The following is a 19,474-nucleotide window of genomic DNA, read 5'->3' as shown; positions in this document are numbered from 1 at the left end:
CAGAAAGTAGAAAAAATGGGTGAGAAGTGGCAAAAATAAGTTATAGGTTACATTAAATGTTCCAAATGTGGCAAAAATGAGTGAAAAGTGACTCAAATAGGCAAAAAGCAATCAAGATTGGCAAAAATGGGCAGAAAATAGGAAACAAGTGGTACTGAGATGCAAAAACTAGCTGAAATGGGTGAACATTGGCAGAAAAAAAATGGTGAAAAGGGGCAAAAACTGGACAAAAGTGAAAAACTGGGTTAAAGAAAAGTAGGAAATATGTGGTATGTAATTGCAAAGGGAGTTTAAATGGCTGAAAAGTGGCAAAATTTGGTGAAAAGGGCAAACCCTTTCCTTTTTTAAGGGTTTTTGAGGGGATAATATTAAACATCAAGACATTAAAGAGCCACAAGTATTCAAAAAGCTCCACACGTTGAGTATCACTGATTTAAACGCTCTTCTATCAGATCGATTTTTCCCTCTCAGTGAAGCCTTTGTCTTAAAGGCGGAGCGGGCGGGACGTGCTCTTCTCTGATTGGTGGATGAATCGAACGCTCAGCGCACGAGCAGCAGAGTCTCTATATAAAGACAGAGAACGCTGCCGCCGCTGCACGCTTTGATCTCAGACACTTAGATAAGACGTAACAATGTCAGCACGTGGTGGTAAGGGAGCCGGTAAGGTGAGAGCCAAGGCGAAGAGCCGTTCATCCCGTGCCGGGCTCCAGTTCCCGGTGGGTCGCGTCCACAGACTGCTGAGGAAAGGGAACTATGCACAGCGGGTGGGTGCCGGAGGCCCGGTCTACCTGGCGGCGGTGCTGGAGTATCTGACCGCTGAGATTCTGGAGCTGGCTGGAAACGCTGCCCGGGACAACAAGAAGACCAGGATCATCCCCCGGCACCTGCAGCTGGCTGTCCGCAACGACGAGGAGCTCAACAAGCTGTTCGGAGGAGTCACCATCGCTCAGGGCGGCGTGCTGCCAAACATACACGCTACTCTGCTGCCCAAGAAGACCGAAAGACCCGCCAAGACCAAGTAGATCCCCATAGCTGGACTACAGGAACAACGGCTCTTCTAAGAGCCACGCAAACACAAACCAAAGAGCTTCATCATCCTCCTATATTAACATAGCAGTCTGATCTTTGGCTCAGCTGTCATTCACTCATCTCATCACTTCTTTTCTACTCAGAACGAGCCAGAGGGGATGCTCGAAACGGCTGATTCTAAATAACTGCATGATTAGGTCTGAATTATTACAATACAATAACTTATTTATCCCCACAGGGACATTCAACTGTCGGGAGTCTGTCATCTGTTTAGATTTACAAAGTCTAAGGAGTCGGGTTGGTTGTGATACATTCGAGACTTAGACCACAAGTCAGGTAGAAGTAGCCTGTCAAATTATCACTGTAGATGAGCTGGGTGGAGATTAAAATGACAAACTAAAGGTTAATACTGACAATGACAAGTTATTGTATAGCATAGCTTAACTATGAGGATCTAGTTGGATCAATAAATCGTATCATTACAATTGCAGCTCCTGTAAAAAGGAGCTGATCAAGAGTCTGGCCAAATGACCCGTGTCATCCTGACACAGTGGTTCTCAACCTTTTCAACCTGTGACCCCAAAATAAAGGTGTTAGAGACCGGGGACGGGACCCCCACTGTACCTGAAGGTGGATGAACACATGGAAAATAACCGTGTTGATGAAAAATGGCCCAGCCAAACTGGGGGCCGGCAAAATCATGGTCCATTGTAAAGTTAAGCTGTAGTATTTTATATTTAACCTGAAATATAACCACCTGTTTTAAAGAAACAAATATCTTTTTAATTCATTTGTGCAGTGAGTAGCCCTCTCAAAAATTAGGGCTGGGTATTGCCACTGATTTCCTGAACTGATTCAATTTTGATTCACAAGGTCAATTTGATTTGATTTCCGATTTGATTCAATTCAATATGGATTCATTGAGGGATATTTCAGCTACAGTATCTGTTTTGCTTGAATATGCAAGGGGGTCTTGGAGAACTAATGACAGAAATGATACTTTCAGCTGAATTATTAATAAGAAACCTTCTAACTAGGCCCAATATTTAAAATATTAAAGTTCACACTAAAGACTGACTCCAAACTTGTTTCCTGAAAATAGTTTTTATTGAACAACACATTTGATCAATCAACATAATCAAGTCCAACATAGACTTAACGGTCAGTCATAAAAGACTGAACTTTGCCAAAAAAATGAATTGATGTTGAAAATTCAAACCCAGCCCTCTTAAAATGTAACTAAATCCTTTAGTTTAAAACAGAATTAAAATACATTAAAATAGCTAAAGTGGGTTAATAATGGGGGGAAAAAATGCTGGGACAGGTTATGAAATTGGAGTTTAAAAGTAGCAGAAATTGCTTATAAGTGCCAAGAAAATGGATAATAGTGGCAAAACAAACAAACAAACAAACAAACAAAACGTCAAAAATTGGTTAAAGTGGCAAAAACGTGTAAATTTGGTGGAATGGGATGGGAAAAAACATTATATTAACTGGCAAAATAAAGGGTTAGCTGAGGCAGAAAAGGGTTCAACTGGCAAAAAAGGACATGTTAATTTGTGAGCCGGCTGTAGCTGCTAGAGCCGGCTGTTAAACCCGGCCCACCAGATCCTATGATATTTTTATCAGAACTGGTCCACCTGTATGAGGTCTGCGGATTTCCTCCAGTATAAAAATGTAAACTAAACCTGGAAGATTCATAACATCCTCGCTGAGTCATAAAAAATAGAAAAAAAGTAAACAGTAAAAATATTTTGACAAAAAGTCAGGAATGTAGGAGAAATTTGTTTTCTCTATATTTTGCCTCTCCCATGAATAAAAGTTATGATTTTTACTTTTTATTTCATATTTTAACCTTTACATCTTATAACTTTGACTCTTTCTCTCATATTTTAACCTTTTAGATTCATAAGTTTACATTTTAAATCCTATTTTGAAATTTTAAGTCATGTCTTTGACTTTTATCTCATGTTTTGACCTTTATCAACTCCTAATTTTGACTTTTATCTCGGTTATTTACCTTTAACCCCTTAACGCCTGTTGTCGCATATTTGAGACATACTTTTATGATACTTCTATCTAATCAATAGGTTCTATAAATTACTCAAAAAAACTTCTGAATACAATCTGATAAGTGATAAAATTGCCCTCAAGTGGATTATCAGTTACCAAAAACACCTAGCCTAATGAATGAGATGAGATACTGAATATATATCTGTTAGATTTTATGGAAATTTGTTTTTTTTTTTTATTTCAGAATGTTAAATGAACATTTCAATTTAAAAAAAAAAAAGAATTTTCTGGCTATTATTTATGTTTTCAGGCTTTAAGGGGTTAAAACTCATGATTTTAATGTTATTTCATATTTTTGTCATTTTAAACTCACGATTTTGATTTTTATCTCACATTTTAATCGTTAAATATCATGAGTTTGAATTTTATCTCAGTTTTACTGACCATTTCAACTCCTCACTCTGACTTTCATCTAATTTCTTTACCCTTAAAACTCATGGTTTTAAAATTTCATCTCATATTTTGACCTTTATAACTCATTATTTTGTCTCTTATAACATTTTTGAGTTAAAAATCATGGTTTTAGCATTCTATCTCATGTTTTGCTTTTTAAAAACATTATTTAGATTTTACATTTCATGTTTTTTCCTTTAAATCTTGTAAGTTTGACTTTTTATCTCGGATTTTGAGTTTTTAACTTATCATGTTGACCTTTTAATCTCAAAATCTTGAGAATCTTGACAGTCCATGGTTAAATATCGACCCTGTTAGGCCCTCAGGTTAGACCCAAATCCAGAATCCAGTCCCTGCTGTGATCGAGTTTGACACCCTGTCCCAGAATGTTTGTGAATCCTTTGAACAGTCTGCTACAGATGCTCTCTACGGAAACAGACAGACATAAAGGGCATTCTGATGTTTGATCATTTTTAGACATCTTTAATAGTCGCCATGCTCTTATTTTACAAAAAGGAGCCACCAAAGTAAACCGCGCTTTCCAGGTTCTAGCTGATGAATAAAAGGATTTTAACCGATTACATAAGGTGGTTGCTGGAGTGAAACAAAGGAGGAAGGAGTTCAGTGTAACACCGCCACTCTCTCCTGTCTCTTTAACGTCCGCAGGGAGGATTTATAAAAAGATGGCTGCCACTGTCCGATGCATTCTGTTCAAACTAACTGTCGAAAGGGTCGTTCAAGATGTCTGGCCGTGGAAAGGGCGGGAAAGGACTCGGTAAAGGAGGCGCTAAGCGTCACCGTAAAGTCCTCCGCGATAACATCCAGGAATCACCAAGCCCGCCATCCGCCGTCTGGCTCGCCGCGGTGGAGTCAAGCGGATCTCCGGTCTCATCTACGAGGAGACCCGCGGGTGTTGAAGGTTTTCCTGGAGAACGTCATCCGGGATGCCGTCACCTACACGGAGCACGCCAAGAGGAAGACTGTGACCGCCATGGACGTGGTCTACGCTCTCAAGAGGCAGGGACGGACCCTGTACGGATTTGGGGGTTAAACTTAACCTGGTCCAAGGAGAAACAAAGGCTCTTTCAGAGCCCCCACTCATCAGAAAGAGAAATATCCTGTTTTATAATTAATCTCACAGTTGAACGGGAAGGATGATTGCTTTAGACCAACGATAGAGAAACCCTTGTTCTAATGTACAATAATAAAAATGTTTGACCTGGACCACGGATGTATTCATTGTATTATTTAACAATAATATCAGAAACCTATCCTCTTATATAGCGTTTGACTATTAGTCATAGCAACGGAAGTTTGTTTCTTGAGAGAAAGAGAAAGGTCAAAGAAACCTTTTCCTTTATCTAGTGATGGGAATTCCACGTCTTTCTAGTGATCTGGACCATTTGGCTCAATTCAGTGATAAGGGCCGAATCTTTCAGCCCTGAAACGGCTCTTCACTGCTGTACCAGTGGCTTTGACTGGACGAATTTGGCCCCGTCATGACATGACTGATAGTATATTGAAGTAAATCAGTGCCATCTAAGTTTGAATTTGAATTTCTGGAGATGAAATTGTTTTTAGCAAAAAAATGGATTTTGAATTTGAAAAAACATCAAGTAAGCACCCTTTTTTTTTTTACCACAATTTTTATCTGATGCAAAATTTGAATGTGTCAAAATAGTCAGTTTTAAAAAAATAAATCTCAAAAAGAGAAACAAAAAAAGCAAAAACAAAAAAACCCCAAACAAAACACCCCCCCCCCCCCAAAAAAAAAAAAACTCCCAAAATTCAGCTCCTAGAGCCGGCAAAAAAAAAAAAAAAAACCTCCCAAAATTCAGCTCCTAGAGCCGGCAAAAAACAAAAAAAACCTCCCAAAATTCAGAGTAAGCTGTAAGCTGTATATGTTTTTTTTTTTACTGAGCTCCTGTGATCCAATGTGAACTTTGTAATTTCTTTGCAGTTTTAAAATGAAAAAGAAAATCTTCCTATATGACAGCTCTGCCTGCGCCTATAAGATCAACATATGCAAGAATGTCCAATATAATATTGCTGCCAGAGCCGGCGCCGGGTTGTAGCTGCTAGAGCCGCGTCGGGCTGTAGCTGCAGAGCCGGGCGGCCGGTTAGAGCTGCCAGAGCCGGGCGTCGGCCAGCTGCTAGAGCCGGGCGGCGTTCAGCCAGAGTTAGAGCCGGCGGCCGGCTGTAGCTGCTAGAGCCGCGCATCGGGCCAGCTGCTAGAGCCGCCCGGCTGGGGCTGCTAGAGCCGGGCGTCCGGGTTGTGGCTGCTAGAGCCGGGCGGCCGCCAGGCTGAACGCAGAGCCGGGCGGCCGGCTGTAGCTGCTAGAGCCGCGGCCGGCTGTAGCTGCAGAGCCGGGCGGTCGGCTGTAAGTTAGAGCCGGGCGGCCGGCCAGCTGCTAGAGCCGGGCGGCCGGTTGTAGCTGCCAGAGCCGGGCGGCCGGGTTGTAGGCTAGAGCCGGGCGGCCGGGTTGTAGCTGCCAGGAGCCGGCGTCGGCTGTGAAGGGGCAGAGCCGGGCGGCCGCCAGTGTAGCTGCTAGAGCCGGGCGCCGGCTGTAGCTGCCAGAGCCGGGCGTCGGCTGTAGCTGAGAGCCGGGCGGCCGGGCCAGCTGCAGAGCCGGGCGGTCGGGTTGTAGCTGCTAGAGCCGGGCGCCGCCAGCTGCTAGAGCCGGGCGGCCGGCTGTGTAGCTGCTAGAGCCGGGCGGCCCTGTAGCTCTAGAGCCGGCGGCCCAGTAGCTGCTAGAGCCGGGCGGCCGGCTGTAGCTGCTAGAGCCGGGCGGTCGGCTGAAGCTGCAGAGCCGGGCGTCGGTTGTAGCTGCAGAGCCGGGCGGTCGGTTGTAGCTGTTAGAGCCGGGCGGTCGGAGTTGTAGCTGCTAGAGCCGGCGGCCGGCTGTAGCTGCTAGAGCCGGCGGCCGGCTGTAGCTGCTAGAGCCGGCGGCCGGCTGTAGCTGCAGCTGCTAGAGCCGGCGGCCGGCTGTAGCTGCAGCTGCTAGAGCCGGCGGCCGGCTGTAGCTGCTAGAGCCGGCGGCCGGCTGTAGCTGCTAGAGCCGGCCCAATTTTGCTGACAGTTACGTTAGACAACTATAAAATTAGCACCTTCTTATCACCTTTTTGACGCATAACCCCTGCTGATACATTTCACCAGACACCAGGGGGGAGATAGCCCCCCCTGGCCCCTTTCCACAGGGCACTGCTCGATCCAGGTACTGGCGGCACTGGGTTCCGAACCCCAGCCTCTCCCGCCACTGGTGCTCATGCCCACTTGGGTGCTTGAGAGTGTGCTGAACCCACTGCGCCATCGGTACCTTTCACACTGAGAGATCTTATCCTGACACATTTATCATTATCATTTGGGATGTCAGAATTTAAAATTCACCACCTCTCCCCTAACACTTCCAGAGTTTCCCATCTCCCTTTGAATTCAAGTTGTCACCAAACCATGGGACGACTTGAACCTGCAACCTCCTGATTACCAGGCAGCCCACTCTCTCCCAAGGCCACAGATAAAGACACTTGCTGAAGTGCTCCAAAGGTTTTTAAATTCTCTCCTTAGACTCAAATCACCAAAACTGACCAAGCCATTGTAAGATTTGAACCTGCCACCTTCAGACTCCCAAGCAAGCCTTTATCTCGCTAGACTACCAAAGCAGACATTTGCAATGTGTTCCAGATGTTTCCTCTTCTTTATTTGGAGTCAAAGCTTAAAAATTGACAAAGTCAGATTAAGATTTGAACCTGCAACCTTCAGACTCCCAGACAGACCTCTACCTCCCTAGCTCACATAGACAGACACCTGCCATCATCTCCTAAAGCTTTTCCCTTCTTTCTTCAGACTCAGCTCTTAAAAACTGACCAAGCCTAAGTAGGATTTGAACCTGACACCTTCAGACTCCCAACCAATCCTTTATCTCTCTAGACTACCAAAGCAGACACCTGCAAGGGACTTCCAGGGGTTTCCTCTTCTTTATTTGAAGTCAAAGCTTGAAAATTGACAAAGTCATATTAAGATTTGAACCTGCCACCTTCAGACTCCCAGACAGACCGCTCCTCCTCTTGGCCACAGAGACAAACATCTCGAGAAGTTCCAAAAGATTCTCCTTTTTCTCTTTGGAGAATCGCATTGCCCCGTCCTCCCGGTCGAAAAGACTTTGTCATTCGTGAGACACTCTGACTCTTTGTGCCCCTGGATGTACACTTTAATACTTCGTGCCCCTGGGTGTCCAATTTTAGGACAACTGGAGGAGTAAGGGGGGGCAGCTATCCTTCCCAAGGCAGAGAAGCCCCTCACACGGGCTGCCAGGCAAAGGGGGCAAAATAGGGCCAACAAAGACACTCGCTTTCAAACAAAACCCCCCCCCCCCCCCCCCTTTTTTTTTTTTTTATTCAAAATGCTTTGACCTAGAGTGCTCAAATTCGGTTATGTTCATCCTGGAATCATGTACAATCGTGGTCAGTTTTTTCAGACTCCTATGACCTTGCTAAGTCTCAAAGATCAGGCATAAGAGGCCTAAAATGCATGCACAGGGCCCCAGAAAAGGACTTTTTTGCACGTTGTGTCACAGGATTCTATGCTGGACTCCCTTTTCCACGTTGTGTCACTGGATTTCATGCTGTATTCCCTTTTTTCACATTGTGTCACTGGACAGACATCTACCTCCCTAGCCATAAAAACTGTATGGAAAACATGAATCAAAAATATGTAATAAGTTTGCACATATATACCCTAAATAAGCAAAAACAGCTTGAAGTACAATTATAATAAGTTAAAGGTGGCAAAAATGGTCACAAAGTAGAAAAAATGGCTGAGAAGTGGCAAAAATAAGTTATAGGTTACATTAAATGTTCCAAATGTGGCAAAAATGAGTGAAAAGTGACTCGAATAGGCAAAAAGCAATCCAGATTGGCAAGAATGGGCAGAAAATAGGAAACAAGTGGTACTGAGATGCAAAAACTAGCTGAAATGGGTGAACATTGGCAGAAAAAATGGTGAAAAGGGGCAAAAACTGGACAAAAGTGACAAACTGGGTTAAAGAAAAGTAGGAAATATGTGGTATGTAATTGCAAAGGGGGTTTAAATGGCTGAAAAGTGGCAAAATTTGGTAAAAAGGGCAAAAACTTTCCCTTTTTAAGAGTTTTTGAGGGGGTAATATTAAACATCAAGACATTAAAGAGCCACAAGTATTCAAAAAGCTCCACACGTTGAGTATCACTGATTTAAACGCTCTTCTATCAGATCGATTTTTCCCTCACAGTGAAGCCTTTGTCTTAAAGGCGGAGCGGGCGGGACGTGCTCTTCTCTGATTGGTGGATGAATCGAACGCTCAGCGCACGAGCAGCAGAGTCTCTATATAAAGACAGAGAACGCTGCCGCCGCTGCACGCTTTGATCTCAGACACTTAGATAAGACGTAACAATGTCAGCACGTGGTGGTAAGGGAGCCGGTAAGGTGAGAGCCAAGGCGAAGAGCCGTTCATCCCGTGCCGGGCTCCAGTTCCCGGTGGGTCGCGTCCACAGACTGCTGAGGAAAGGGAACTATGCACAGCGGGTGGGTGCCGGAGGCCCGGTCTACCTGGCGGCGGTGCTGGAGTATCTGACCGCTGAGATCCTGGAGCTGGCTGGAAACGCTGCCCGGGACAACAAGAAGACCAGGATCATCCCCCGGCACCTGCAGCTGGCTGTCCGCAACGACGAGGAGCTCAACAAGCTGTTCGGAGGAGTCACCATCGCTCAGGGCGGCGTGCTGCCAAACATACACGCTACTCTGCTGCCCAAGAAGACCGAAAGACCCGCCAAGACCAAGTAGATCCCCATAGCTGGACTACAGGAACAACGGCTCTTCTAAGAGCCACGCAAACACAAACCAAAGAGCTTCATCATCCTCCTATATTAACATAGCAGTCTGATCTTTGGCTCAGCTGTCATTCACTCATCTCATCACTTCTTTAACCCTTTTTCTACTCAGAACGAGCCAGAAGGGATGCTCGAAACGGCTGATTCTAAATAACTGCATGATTAGGTCTGACACTATTACAGGAGTTACATCAGGGTTGGTGGTCTAGCTTTACAGGTTCAGACCACAAGGAGAAACCTGTGAAATTATCGCTGTATATGAGCTGTATGGACATTAAAGTCACAAACTAAAGGTTAATACTGACAAGGACAAGTTATTGTACAGCATAGCTTAACTATGAGGATCTATTTGGATCAATAAATTGTAGTCATTACAATTGCAGCTCCTGTAAAAAGGAGCTGATCAGACTGGTGGCCAGCAAAAACATGGTCCATTGTAAAGTTAAGCTGTAGTATTTTACATTTAACCTGCAATATAACCACCAGTTTTAAAGAAACAAATATTTTTTAAAATTCATTTGTGCAGTAAGTCGCCCACATAAAAATGTTAATCCTTTTGTTTAAAACAGAATCAAAATATATTAAAATTAGCTACAATAGATTAATAATGGCAAAAAAAGCTGGGAAAGGTTGGTCAGTTGCAGTTTAAAAGTAGCAAGTATGGCTTAAGTGCCAAAAAAAACAAACAAAAAAAATGGTACAGAGGGTCTAATGGTAGCAATGATGGGTCAACAGAGCCAACGATAGGCAGAGAGTGGCAAGATCTGGTTTGGAAGTGGCAAAAAGAGGCAGAAAAAAGTGGTGGTAAGGGTTTCAAAGTGAGAAAAGTGTGTTCTAGTTGGCAAAAATGAGTTAACTTTGGCGAAATTGGTGTTAAAAAAGTGATGACAGGGGAGCAGGTGCCTAGTGGTTAAAGACGCTCCCAGGTTCGAATCCGGCCTGAGGCCCTTTACTGCATGTCTCCCCCCCACTCTTGACCCTGTTTCCGACTCTATCCACTGTCCTCCTCTATCTAATAAAGGCAGAAAAATGCCCAAAATAAATCTTTAAAAAAAAAAAGAAAAAGTGATGACAATGTGTTGAAATCTGTGAAAAATGGTGTAAAGTGGCAAGAGTGTAAAACTATTCCTATTTCTTGAAGGCATCTGGAGCCCCCCTGTCAGTGTGTGTGGACCCCCAATGGGGTCCCGAGCCCAAGGTTGGGAAGCAGTGACCTAACAGAGGTGAAATTTCCACAAATCCAAAAGCCATGTCTGTTAGCAGACCGGAGCGCTGTCCGAGACACTTTCAGCCATGATATATAAAAATAACGTTTCTAATACTGACTCTAAGTATTTAGTCTACCAATAATAAATTGTCTGACCATTACTTTTGCATTGATGTACACATGCGAATGCTTCAAGTCTGCAAAGAAAAGAAATCAGCCTGATAAAATGTCTGTATTGTGTTCGGTTTGAGCTGATGTATGTGAGAGCCTTGTGATGAGGCGTTAGTATAAAGCATGAGCAGTTTAGTGAAGTGAAACCAACGGCTGTGTTTGACGTTTAGGATAAGAGTGACTGGACTGTGTGTTATGCGATGTTAATGCGTTGAATTTTAGGAGTCCCACTTATGTGATGTTCGAAGTAATTTTGAAATGGAGTGAAAGAAAGAGTGGCTTGACTCGGGAGATTGGACTCATAAGCCGGAGCTGTGGTCAGGTGTCGGGGAAGGGGGGCACATGCATGAATGCGGAAGTGTGGATTAGAACCAGGAGGGAAGGTTGTTGTAGTGTCAGTTTAGACTGAAGATATGAAAGATGTGTGGTGAGGATGATGTGTTTCGTGTAGACGTTGTTAACCCTTCAGGTTTGTTGATTGCTCTGTAGTATTAAAATACAGGAGTTTAGTTCTCTTCATGGCGTGTGTTGGCCCTTAAAAGAGCCGTTGTTTGTGTTGTTGTCCCCGGTGAGCGGTGAGGGTCTTAGGCCCTCTCTCCGCGGATCCTGCGGGCCAGCTGAATGTCTTTGGGCATGATAGTGACCCTCTTGGCGTGAATGGCGCAGAGGTTGGTGTCCTCGAAGAGTCCGACCAGGTAAGCCTCTGAGGCCTCCTGCAGGGCCATGACGGCCGAGCTCTGGAAGCGCAGGTCGGTCTTGAAGTCCTGAGCGATCTCCCGGACGAGGCGCTGGAAGGGCAGCTTCCTGATGAGCAGCTCCGTGGACTTCTGGTAGCGCCGGATCTCTCGGAGAGCCACGGTACCGGGACGGTAACGGTGGGGTTTCTTGACTCCGCCGGTGGCCGGGGCGCTCTTGCGGGCAGCCTTGGTGGCCAGCTGCTTCCTGGGAGCTTTTCCTCCGGTAGATTTACGGGCGGTCTGCTTTGTTCTCGCCATTTTTACTCTCCACGATCAGGGAAGTCACGCCGTTTCGGCGCCAACAGCCGCTTTATGAAGACAACGCCGGCGAGGGCTCACTGCTCATTGGTTCAGCCACACAGGCGCGTGAGCTCAAGCTCATCAACTACTGGACAGACACATTCAAACTCTAACGGTCCTCAACGGCGGCGGACGCAGACAAAGGCAGACAAAGGGGCAGTAGAGAGGCGGAGTTCAGCTTGGTTTCACCACATTTGTTCAAAAAGAGCTTCAACACTTCAACAAACCAGCGTTCTTATACTTTATAACACTCATAATTTAACATGAAACTGAAACAATGACATGAATAACTCTTAGTTTTCAAACTTTTTCGCCCAAGGCACACCGAAGGTTAAGCCAAAATCTCTGGGCACACCATGTTCACATCAATGCAAAATAGACTAATATAACAGTCTGATAAAAGGGAGAGGTTTCTAGGGCCTAGCCAACTGGGGGTGGTGAAAGGTGGCAAAAATTGGTTAAAAGTGATGAAAAAACATGGCAAACTTGGGCAAAAGATGGCAAGACAAAGTCAAAAATGGGCAACAATTGGCCCAAGGGACCAAAAAATAGGTTAAAAGTGGCAAAAAACATGTTGAAAGTGGCAAAAAAGTGGCAAAAATGGATTGAAAGTGGTCAAAAAGTAGGGCTGAACGATTTGGGAAAATAATATAATTGCGATTTTTTTTTTTTTACCCAATATTGCGATTTGAAATGGGGTTATTCCTTAAGTTCCTCATCTTATGTATTTTCCAACAAACACAAGCAATAAATCATTCTATATTACAACCAACCCAATATTAGACTGAGCAAGAGCAGAACAATTTTGAAAAAAATACTTATCTGTGATGATTTTGACTCGTATTGCAAACTGGATAAGAATTGTTGTATTGTCATTCTCATATCTCCTGAGAAAAAAGTATAAAAATGAAGAAAGTAGGATTGTTTTGTAGATTATTTGAAAAAAGGCACTTGAATGGTTGCATCTTTATGTAATGTATAATGCAACAAAAAAAGTTCTAAACTGGTATTTTGACATAAATTTCTGGTTAAAGAAATATTGCACCTTTTGCCATTTGAAAATTACAGCGGGCCATATTGCGATTTAATCTAATTTGCGATTAATTGTCCAGCCCTATCAAAAAGGGTTAAATGTGATTGAAAGTGGTAAAAACGGGTTAAAAGTGATTCAATAAATCGGCAAAAAGTGGCAAGACAATGGCAAAGTGAGTGAAAATTGTCAAGAAGGTGGCAAAAAAGGTTACAAGTGGCAGAAAAGTGGCAAAAAAGGTTTAAATTTGCTAAAGGGTGGTAAAAATAAGTTAGAGTAATGAAAAAAATGACAAGAACTGTCCGAATAGTAGCAAAAATATGGCAAAAAGTTGCAAAAAAGGGTCAAAAGTATTTTTTAAAAAGTTGTGAAATTGCAAAAAAGCAGTAAAATTGGTTTAAGTTGTCAAAATAAGTGGCAGAATGGGTAGAAAAATCGGTTAACTTGGTTAAAAGTAGCAAGAATTCATTATTGCAACACCAGTTTCAACTCAATAATAGCTTGCCAAATGAAGTAACTGTTAGCCAGGATGCTAGCACCAATGCTACTGATCCAAAATACATACACTGATCATCAGTACATCACAACTGGGGAGGTCCCGTACTCTGGGGGTTTTCAGGGGCCCAGCAGATTCACATGGCACCCCTTGACTTGCCTCAAGGCACACTACGGTGCCTTGCCACACCATATGAGAACCACTGCATTAACCTCCTGGGATAGGATCTCAAAGTTTAAAACATCAGCCTGGTCTTTGAGCAGGAATTTCTTGGAAACTTTTCTTTCCAAAATCCAGACAAATCCCCCCCCAAAATCAAGGAAAATGCCTAAAATTTTGGTTAAAATTCTCAAACATATTTATAAAGCATCCCACAAAAAGTACCCTAAAGTTTCTCTAAAAAGTCCCCAAATGTTTTGGTGAAACTTTATCATAAAGCCTTTTTTAAACAGTAACCAAGTTAAAAACATGTGAATTCCAAAAGAAACAAACAAAACAAAACAAAACAAAACAAAAAAAAAATTGAAAGCAAATACCCCCAAAATTCCACAGAAAATTCTTGAAAATTTTCAAAATCATTCTTCAAATTTTCATGATGAAGACAAAACATCCAAACATTAAAAAAAAAAAATCCTTTAAAATTTCCATGGGAATTCTTCAGCGTTTTAAGGAACACCCTCCACCTCCAAATTCCCAATCAAATTCCTAAAAAATGTCAAATTAATTTCCTTGATTTCTAAAAAACGTCCTGAAATTTTCATAACATTTCAGACAAATACCTCAAAAAAATCAAGAGCAGAGACGATTAGTTTAAGAAAGTTAAAGTGTTATGTCCCACTATGTGCATGTAGGGTCTTAGGAGGTTAAACTATTGGAGAGAAAATCGACTACAGAACCCCCAAAGTTTCCTCTCAGCACCCCTAAGAACAACACAGGCGGGTATTCTGTGTTTGTCTGTTTCTTCTTATTCCCCAGCATTTTTAATCGGCAGTAGTGATAATCAGCACACTGCAGGACATGGCGATCTCCCTGAATGTGGAAATGAACGAGCTCAGTGGAGGGGGTCATAAGAATCACTCCTCCCTCAGCTGACTCCATTTCTGACCAAAAAACCACTCAGCCTAAACATCTGCTCTAAAACCGACCCAGGTCTGGATTTCTCTGCAGAAAAAGAACCTTCAAGAGTCTTAGCTACTTCCTGATCAAAGACAAGGCCTATGTTCAAACTGATCCGGTCCAACTAATCCCAAATACGAGCGATAGACTATGAATGCATTCAGACTAAAGCTCAGCCATAATCAGCCACTGCTGGACCACTGTTCTACTTAGAGTGCATCCAGAAAGTATTCACAGCGCTTCACTTTTTTCCACATATTGTTAGATTAGTTTTTTTATTTTTTTATGGATTAAATTCATTTTTTTCCTCAAAATTCTACACACAAAACCCAATAATAACTATGTGAAAGATGTTAAAAACTTTTGCAGATTTATCAAAAGTAAACAGAAATATAACATGTACGTTGGTACTCACAGTCTTCGCTCTGTACATTGTTGAAGCACCTTTGGCAGGAAATACAGCCTCCAGTTCGGAGTGTGATGCTACCAGCTTGGCACACCGATTTCTGTGCTGTTTCCTCCATTTTTCTTTGCAGAAGCTCTCAGCTCCATCAGGATGGATGTGGAGTGTCGGTGTCTCTGAGACACTTCCTTGGACTCCATGGCTTGGTTTGTGCTCTGACAGGTGTGTGTCTTTCCAAATCATGTCCAATCAAGGTAGACTCCAATCAGGGTGTAGAAAGATCTGAAGGATGATCAGTGGAAACAGGAGGCACCTGAGCACAATTTTGAATGTCATGGCAAAGGCTGTGAATATCTTTGTAAATGTGTTTTGTATTTATTTATTTATTATTAGTAATATTACCATAAAATTTTCAAAAATTTCAAACAAACTATTGTTCACTTTGTCAGAATGGGGACAAAGTGAAGCAATGTGAATACTTCCTGGATGAGCTGTACTGTGTACTTTGTGTGGAACATGAGCGCCCCCTGCTGGAGCTCCTGCTGAACTGAGTGTTGTTCATGTCTCTGTGGTCACAGGAAGTTCACCATGCCTGAGGCCTGGACCTGTGGGGACCCCTGAACAGACCTGCACCATCCTGTCATCTGACAGTTTAAAACAAGGGTGTCAAACTCCATCACAACAGGGGCCGGATTCTGGATTCAGGTCTAACCTGAGAGCCTAACAGAGTCACCTTTTTAACCAGAAACTGTCAACCTTGTTTCGCCAGTAATAAAATATGAAAAAAAGCACTGATGATAAATGATTTTGACATTTAAAAAGTTAAAAAGAAAAGTTTAAAGCCTCACAATCTGAGAAAAGTAAAATTATTAGTTCAAAAGGTCAAAACATGAAACTAAAATTGAAAAAAATAACGTTTTTAATGGCAAATGTATTAGAAAGAAGTCTAGATCATGAGTTTAAAAGTCAAAATATGAAATAAATTTTAAATTGTGAGTCGAAAAAGTCAAACTATTGGATTATGAAGTCAAAGTTTGGAGTTGAAAATATGAGATGAAATACAAAATAATTGGTTAAAAAGGTCAAAATATCACTTTAGAATTAGAATTTTGAATCTCAAAGCTCACAATATTAAACGAGAAGTCAAAATTATGAGTTGAAATGCTCAAAGTATGAAATTAAAAGTCAAAATCCTAAGTTTGAGTCCCAATGGTAAGATGCCAAATTGAAAATGTGACATTAAAACACAAATTAATTTCTTTTCCTACATTCCTGACTTCTTATCTAAATATTTTTACTCCTTACTTTTCAGGTTTTGTGACCTAACAAGGATATCTGAACTCATCAGGATAAGTTCACATTTTTATACTGGAGTAAATCTGCAGACCTCAGACTGATGGGCCAGTTAGAACAGAAATATCAGATCATCTTGCGGGCCGGATTTAACTGTTCCACGGGCCAGATTTGGCCCCCGGGCCTTGATTTTGACACCTGTGTTTTAAAGGGTTAACACACTTATACAAAGAGCACAAAGTGAAGTTGGTCATGTTACAGTGGTATAAAAGCTTAAGAAGATAAAATCTTCATAAGTCATTAATATTTCTATAAACTATGGTTTCTCTTTTAACCATTTTATGTGAAAAAATAAAAGAAGTCATTTTGGTGTAACTGTTGTATGGTCAATTATTGATTGTAATACATATATTATAAATATATTAAATATATTTGGCAGGTTTTTCAAATATTTTTAGTTGGTAAAATATGACACTAATACGAATTTAAAACAGCGAAAAAAATGTTTTTATTCCTTTTTAAAAAGTCCTTTATATAAATATGTAAAAAAAAAAAAAAAAAAAAGCAAAAATCTAAATTCTAACAAATACACTTTATATACTGTGTTCCAAATTATTATGCAAATGATGTTTTTCTCTGATTTTTCTCTGTTCAGCACCAAGGACAGCTCCACATCTACACACATTTAACCCGAATATTTACAAACCAGCAGCTTTCAATGACATACATCTACCTACAGACTTAGTAGTAGTAGTAGCAGTAGTAGTAGTAGCAGTAGTAGTAGCAGTAGTAGTAGCAGTAGTAGCAGTAGTAGCAGTAGCAGTAGTAGCAGCAGTAGCAGTAGCAGCAGTAGCAGTAGTAGCAGTAGCAGCAGTAGCAGTAGTAGCAGTAGCAGCAGTAGCAGTAGTAGCAGTAGCAGCAGTAGCAGTAGTAGCAGCAGTAGCAGCAGTAGCAGCAGTAGCAGTAGTAGCAGTAGCAGCAGTAGCAGTAGTAGCAGTAGCAGTAGTAGCAGTAGTAGCAGCAGCAGCAGCAGCAGCAGCAGCAGCAGCAGCAGCAGCAGCAGCAGCAGCAGCAGCAGCAGCAGCAGCAGCAGCAGCAGCCAGCAGCAGCAGCAGCAGCAGCAGCACCAGCACCAGCAGCAGAAGCAGCAGCAGCAGCAGCAGCAGCAGCAGAAGCAGCAGCAGCAGCAGCAGCAGCAGCAGCAGCAGCAGCAGCAGCAGCAGCAGCAGCAGCAGCAGCAGCAGCAGCAGCAGCAGCAGCAGCAGCAGCAGCAGAAGCAGCAGCAGCAGCAGCAGCAGCAGCAGCAGCAGCAGCAGCAGCAGCAGCAGCAGTATCAGTAGCAGCAGCAGCAGCAGCAGCAGCAGAAGCAGCAGAAGCAGTATCAGCAGCAGCAGCAGCAGAAGCAGGATCAGCAGCAGCAGCCAGCAGCAGCAGCAGCAGCAGCAGCAGCAGCAGCAGCAGCAGCAGCAGCAGCACCAGCAGCAGCAGCAGCAGCAGCAGCAGCAGCAGCAGCAGCACCAGCAGCAGCAGCAGCAGCAGTATCAGCAGCAGCAGCAGCAGCAGCAGCAGCAGCAGCAGCAGCAGCAGCAGCAGCAGCAGCAGCAGCAGCAGCAGCAGCAGCAGCAGCAGCAGCAGAAGCAGCAGCAGCAGCAGCAGCAGCAGCAGCAGAAGCAGCAGCAGCAGCAGCAGCAGCAGCAGAAGCAGCAGCAGCAGCAGCAGCAGCAGCAGCAGAAGCAGCAGCAGCAGCAGCAGCAGCAGCAGGTTGCAGCAGCAGTTGCAGCAGCAGCAGCAGCAGCAGCAGCAGCTGCTGTTGCAGCAGCAGCAGCAGCAGCAGCAGCAGCTGCTGCTGAGCTGCAGCAGCAGCAGCTGCTGCAGCAGCAGCTGTTGCTGCTGGAGCCAGCAGCAGCAGCAGCAGCAGCAGCAGCTGGCAGCAGCCAGCTGCAGCAGCTGCAGCAGCAGCAGCAGCAGCAGCAGCAGCAGCAGCCAGCAGCTGCAGCAGCAGCAGCAGCAGGCTGCAGCAGCAGCAGCAGCAGCATGCTGCAGCACAGCCTGCAGCTGCAGCTGCAGCAGCAGCAGCAGCAGCAGCCTGCAGCAGCAGCTGCAGCAGCAGCAGCAGCAGCAGCAGTTGCCAGCAGCAGCAGCAGCAGCAGCAGCAGCAGCAGCAGCAGCAGCAGCAGCAGCAGCAGCAGCAGGCCAGCAGCAGCAGCAGCAGCAGCAGCAGCAGCAGCAGCAGCAGCACAGCAGCAGCAGCAGCCAGCAGCAGCAGCAGCAGCAGCAGCAGCAGCAGCAGCAGCTGCTGCTGGCAGCCAGCAGCAGCCAGCAGCAGCAGCAGCAGCAGCAGCTGCAGCCAGCAGCTGCAGCTAGCAGTGCAGCAGCAGCAGCAGCAGCAGCAGCAGCAACAGCAGGCAGCAGCAGCAGCAGCAGCAGCAGCAGCAGCAGCCAGCAGCAGCAGCAGCAGCAGCAGCAGCCCAGCAGCAGCAGCAGCTGAGCAGCAGCAGCAGCAGCAGCAGCAGCAGTGGCAGCAGCAGCAGCAGCAGCAGCAGCAGCAAGCAGCCAGCAGCAGCAGCAGCAGCAGCATAGCTTGCAGCAGCAGCAGCAGCAGCAGCAGCAGCAGCAGCAGCAGCAGCAGCCAAGCAGCAGCAGCAGCAGCAGCAGCAGCAGCAGCAGCAGCAGCAGCAGCAGCAGCAGCAGCAGCAGCAGCAGCAGCAGCAGCAGCAGCTGTTGCAGTAGCAGCAGCAGCAGCAGCAGCAGCAGCAGCAGCAGCAGCCAGCAGCAGCAGCAGCAGCAGTTGTGCAAAGAGCAGCAGCAGCAGCAGCAGCAGCAGCAGCAGCTGCAGCAGCAGCAGCAGCAGCAGCAGCAGCAGCAGCAGCAGCAGCAGGCAGCAGCAGCCAGCCAGCAGCAGCAGCAGCAGCAGCAGCAGCAGCAGCAGCAGCATAGCCAGCAGCAGCAGCACAGCAGCATCAGCAGCCAGCAACATAGCAGCCAGCAGCAGCAGCAGCAGCAGCAGCAGCAGCAGCAGCAGCAGTAGCAGCCAGCAGAAGCCAGCAGTAGCCAGCAACATAGCAGCAGCAGCAGCAGCAGCAGCAGCAGCAGCAGCAGCAGCCAGCAGCAGCAGCAGCAGCAGCAGCAGCAGCAGCAGCAGGCAGCAGCAGCAGTAGCAGAGCAGCAGTAGCAGTAGCAGAAGCAGCAGCAGCAGCAGCAGCAGCAGTAGTAGTAGTAGTAGTAGCAGCAGCAGCAGCAGCAGTAGTAGTAGCAGAAGCACAGAAGAGAAGCAGCTGCAGCAGCAGTAGTAGTAGCAGTAGTAGTGGTAGTAGTAGTAGTGGTAGTAGGTAATAGTAGTAGTGGGGAACCCGTGGCTCTTTTG

At 44.8% G+C, this 19,474-nt stretch overlaps 3 protein-coding genes, 1 long non-coding RNA gene and 1 pseudogene across 4 annotated transcripts in view; 3 read left to right on the top strand and 2 right to left on the bottom strand.

The window, feature by feature from the left end:
- The window catches only part of LOC121518493, a 35,353-nt gene extending 20,343 nt beyond the window's left edge, over positions 1-15,010 (bottom strand). The window contains exon 1 of the long non-coding RNA XR_005992655.1: positions 14,830-15,010. This is a non-coding gene — a long non-coding RNA (uncharacterized LOC121518493). The remainder of the gene's footprint in view (positions 1-14,829) is intronic.
- LOC121518490 (histone H2A-beta, sperm-like) lies at positions 633-1,175 on the top strand. The gene has a single exon (XM_041800821.1). The coding sequence runs from the start codon at positions 633-635 to the stop codon at positions 1,020-1,022; it is 390 nt and encodes a 129-aa protein (XP_041656755.1). The 3' UTR covers positions 1,023-1,175.
- Positions 4,115-4,575, top strand: LOC121518492 (annotated as a pseudogene).
- LOC121518489 (histone H2A-beta, sperm-like) lies at positions 8,921-9,310 on the top strand. Its single transcript, XM_041800820.1, has one exon. The coding sequence runs from the start codon at positions 8,921-8,923 to the stop codon at positions 9,308-9,310; it is 390 nt and encodes a 129-aa protein (XP_041656754.1).
- Positions 11,320-11,730, bottom strand: LOC121518488 (histone H3). The gene has a single exon (XM_041800819.1). The coding sequence runs from the start codon at positions 11,728-11,730 to the stop codon at positions 11,320-11,322; it is 411 nt and encodes a 136-aa protein (XP_041656753.1).
- Positions 15,011-19,474: the final 4,464 nt, after the last annotated feature.

Source organism: Cheilinus undulatus, linkage group 12 (assembly GCF_018320785.1).
Source record: "Cheilinus undulatus linkage group 12, ASM1832078v1, whole genome shotgun sequence".
In the NCBI taxonomy this organism is placed as follows: Eukaryota; Metazoa; Chordata; class Actinopteri; order Labriformes; family Labridae; genus Cheilinus; species Cheilinus undulatus.
The sequence above is the reverse complement of the archived record's forward strand: the minus strand, read 5'-3'. Positions and strand labels throughout refer to the sequence as shown.

Bases quoted from the DNA above. Each gene is read 5' to 3' on its own strand.
- LOC121518489 (XM_041800820.1), top strand. From the start codon at position 8,921: ATGTCAGCACGTGGTGGTAAGGGAGCCGGTAAGGTGAGAGCCAAGGCG.
- LOC121518490 (XM_041800821.1), top strand. From the start codon at position 633: ATGTCAGCACGTGGTGGTAAGGGAGCCGGTAAGGTGAGAGCCAAGGCG.
- LOC121518488 (XM_041800819.1), bottom strand. From the start codon at position 11,730: ATGGCGAGAACAAAGCAGACCGCCCGTAAATCTACCGGAGGAAAAGCT.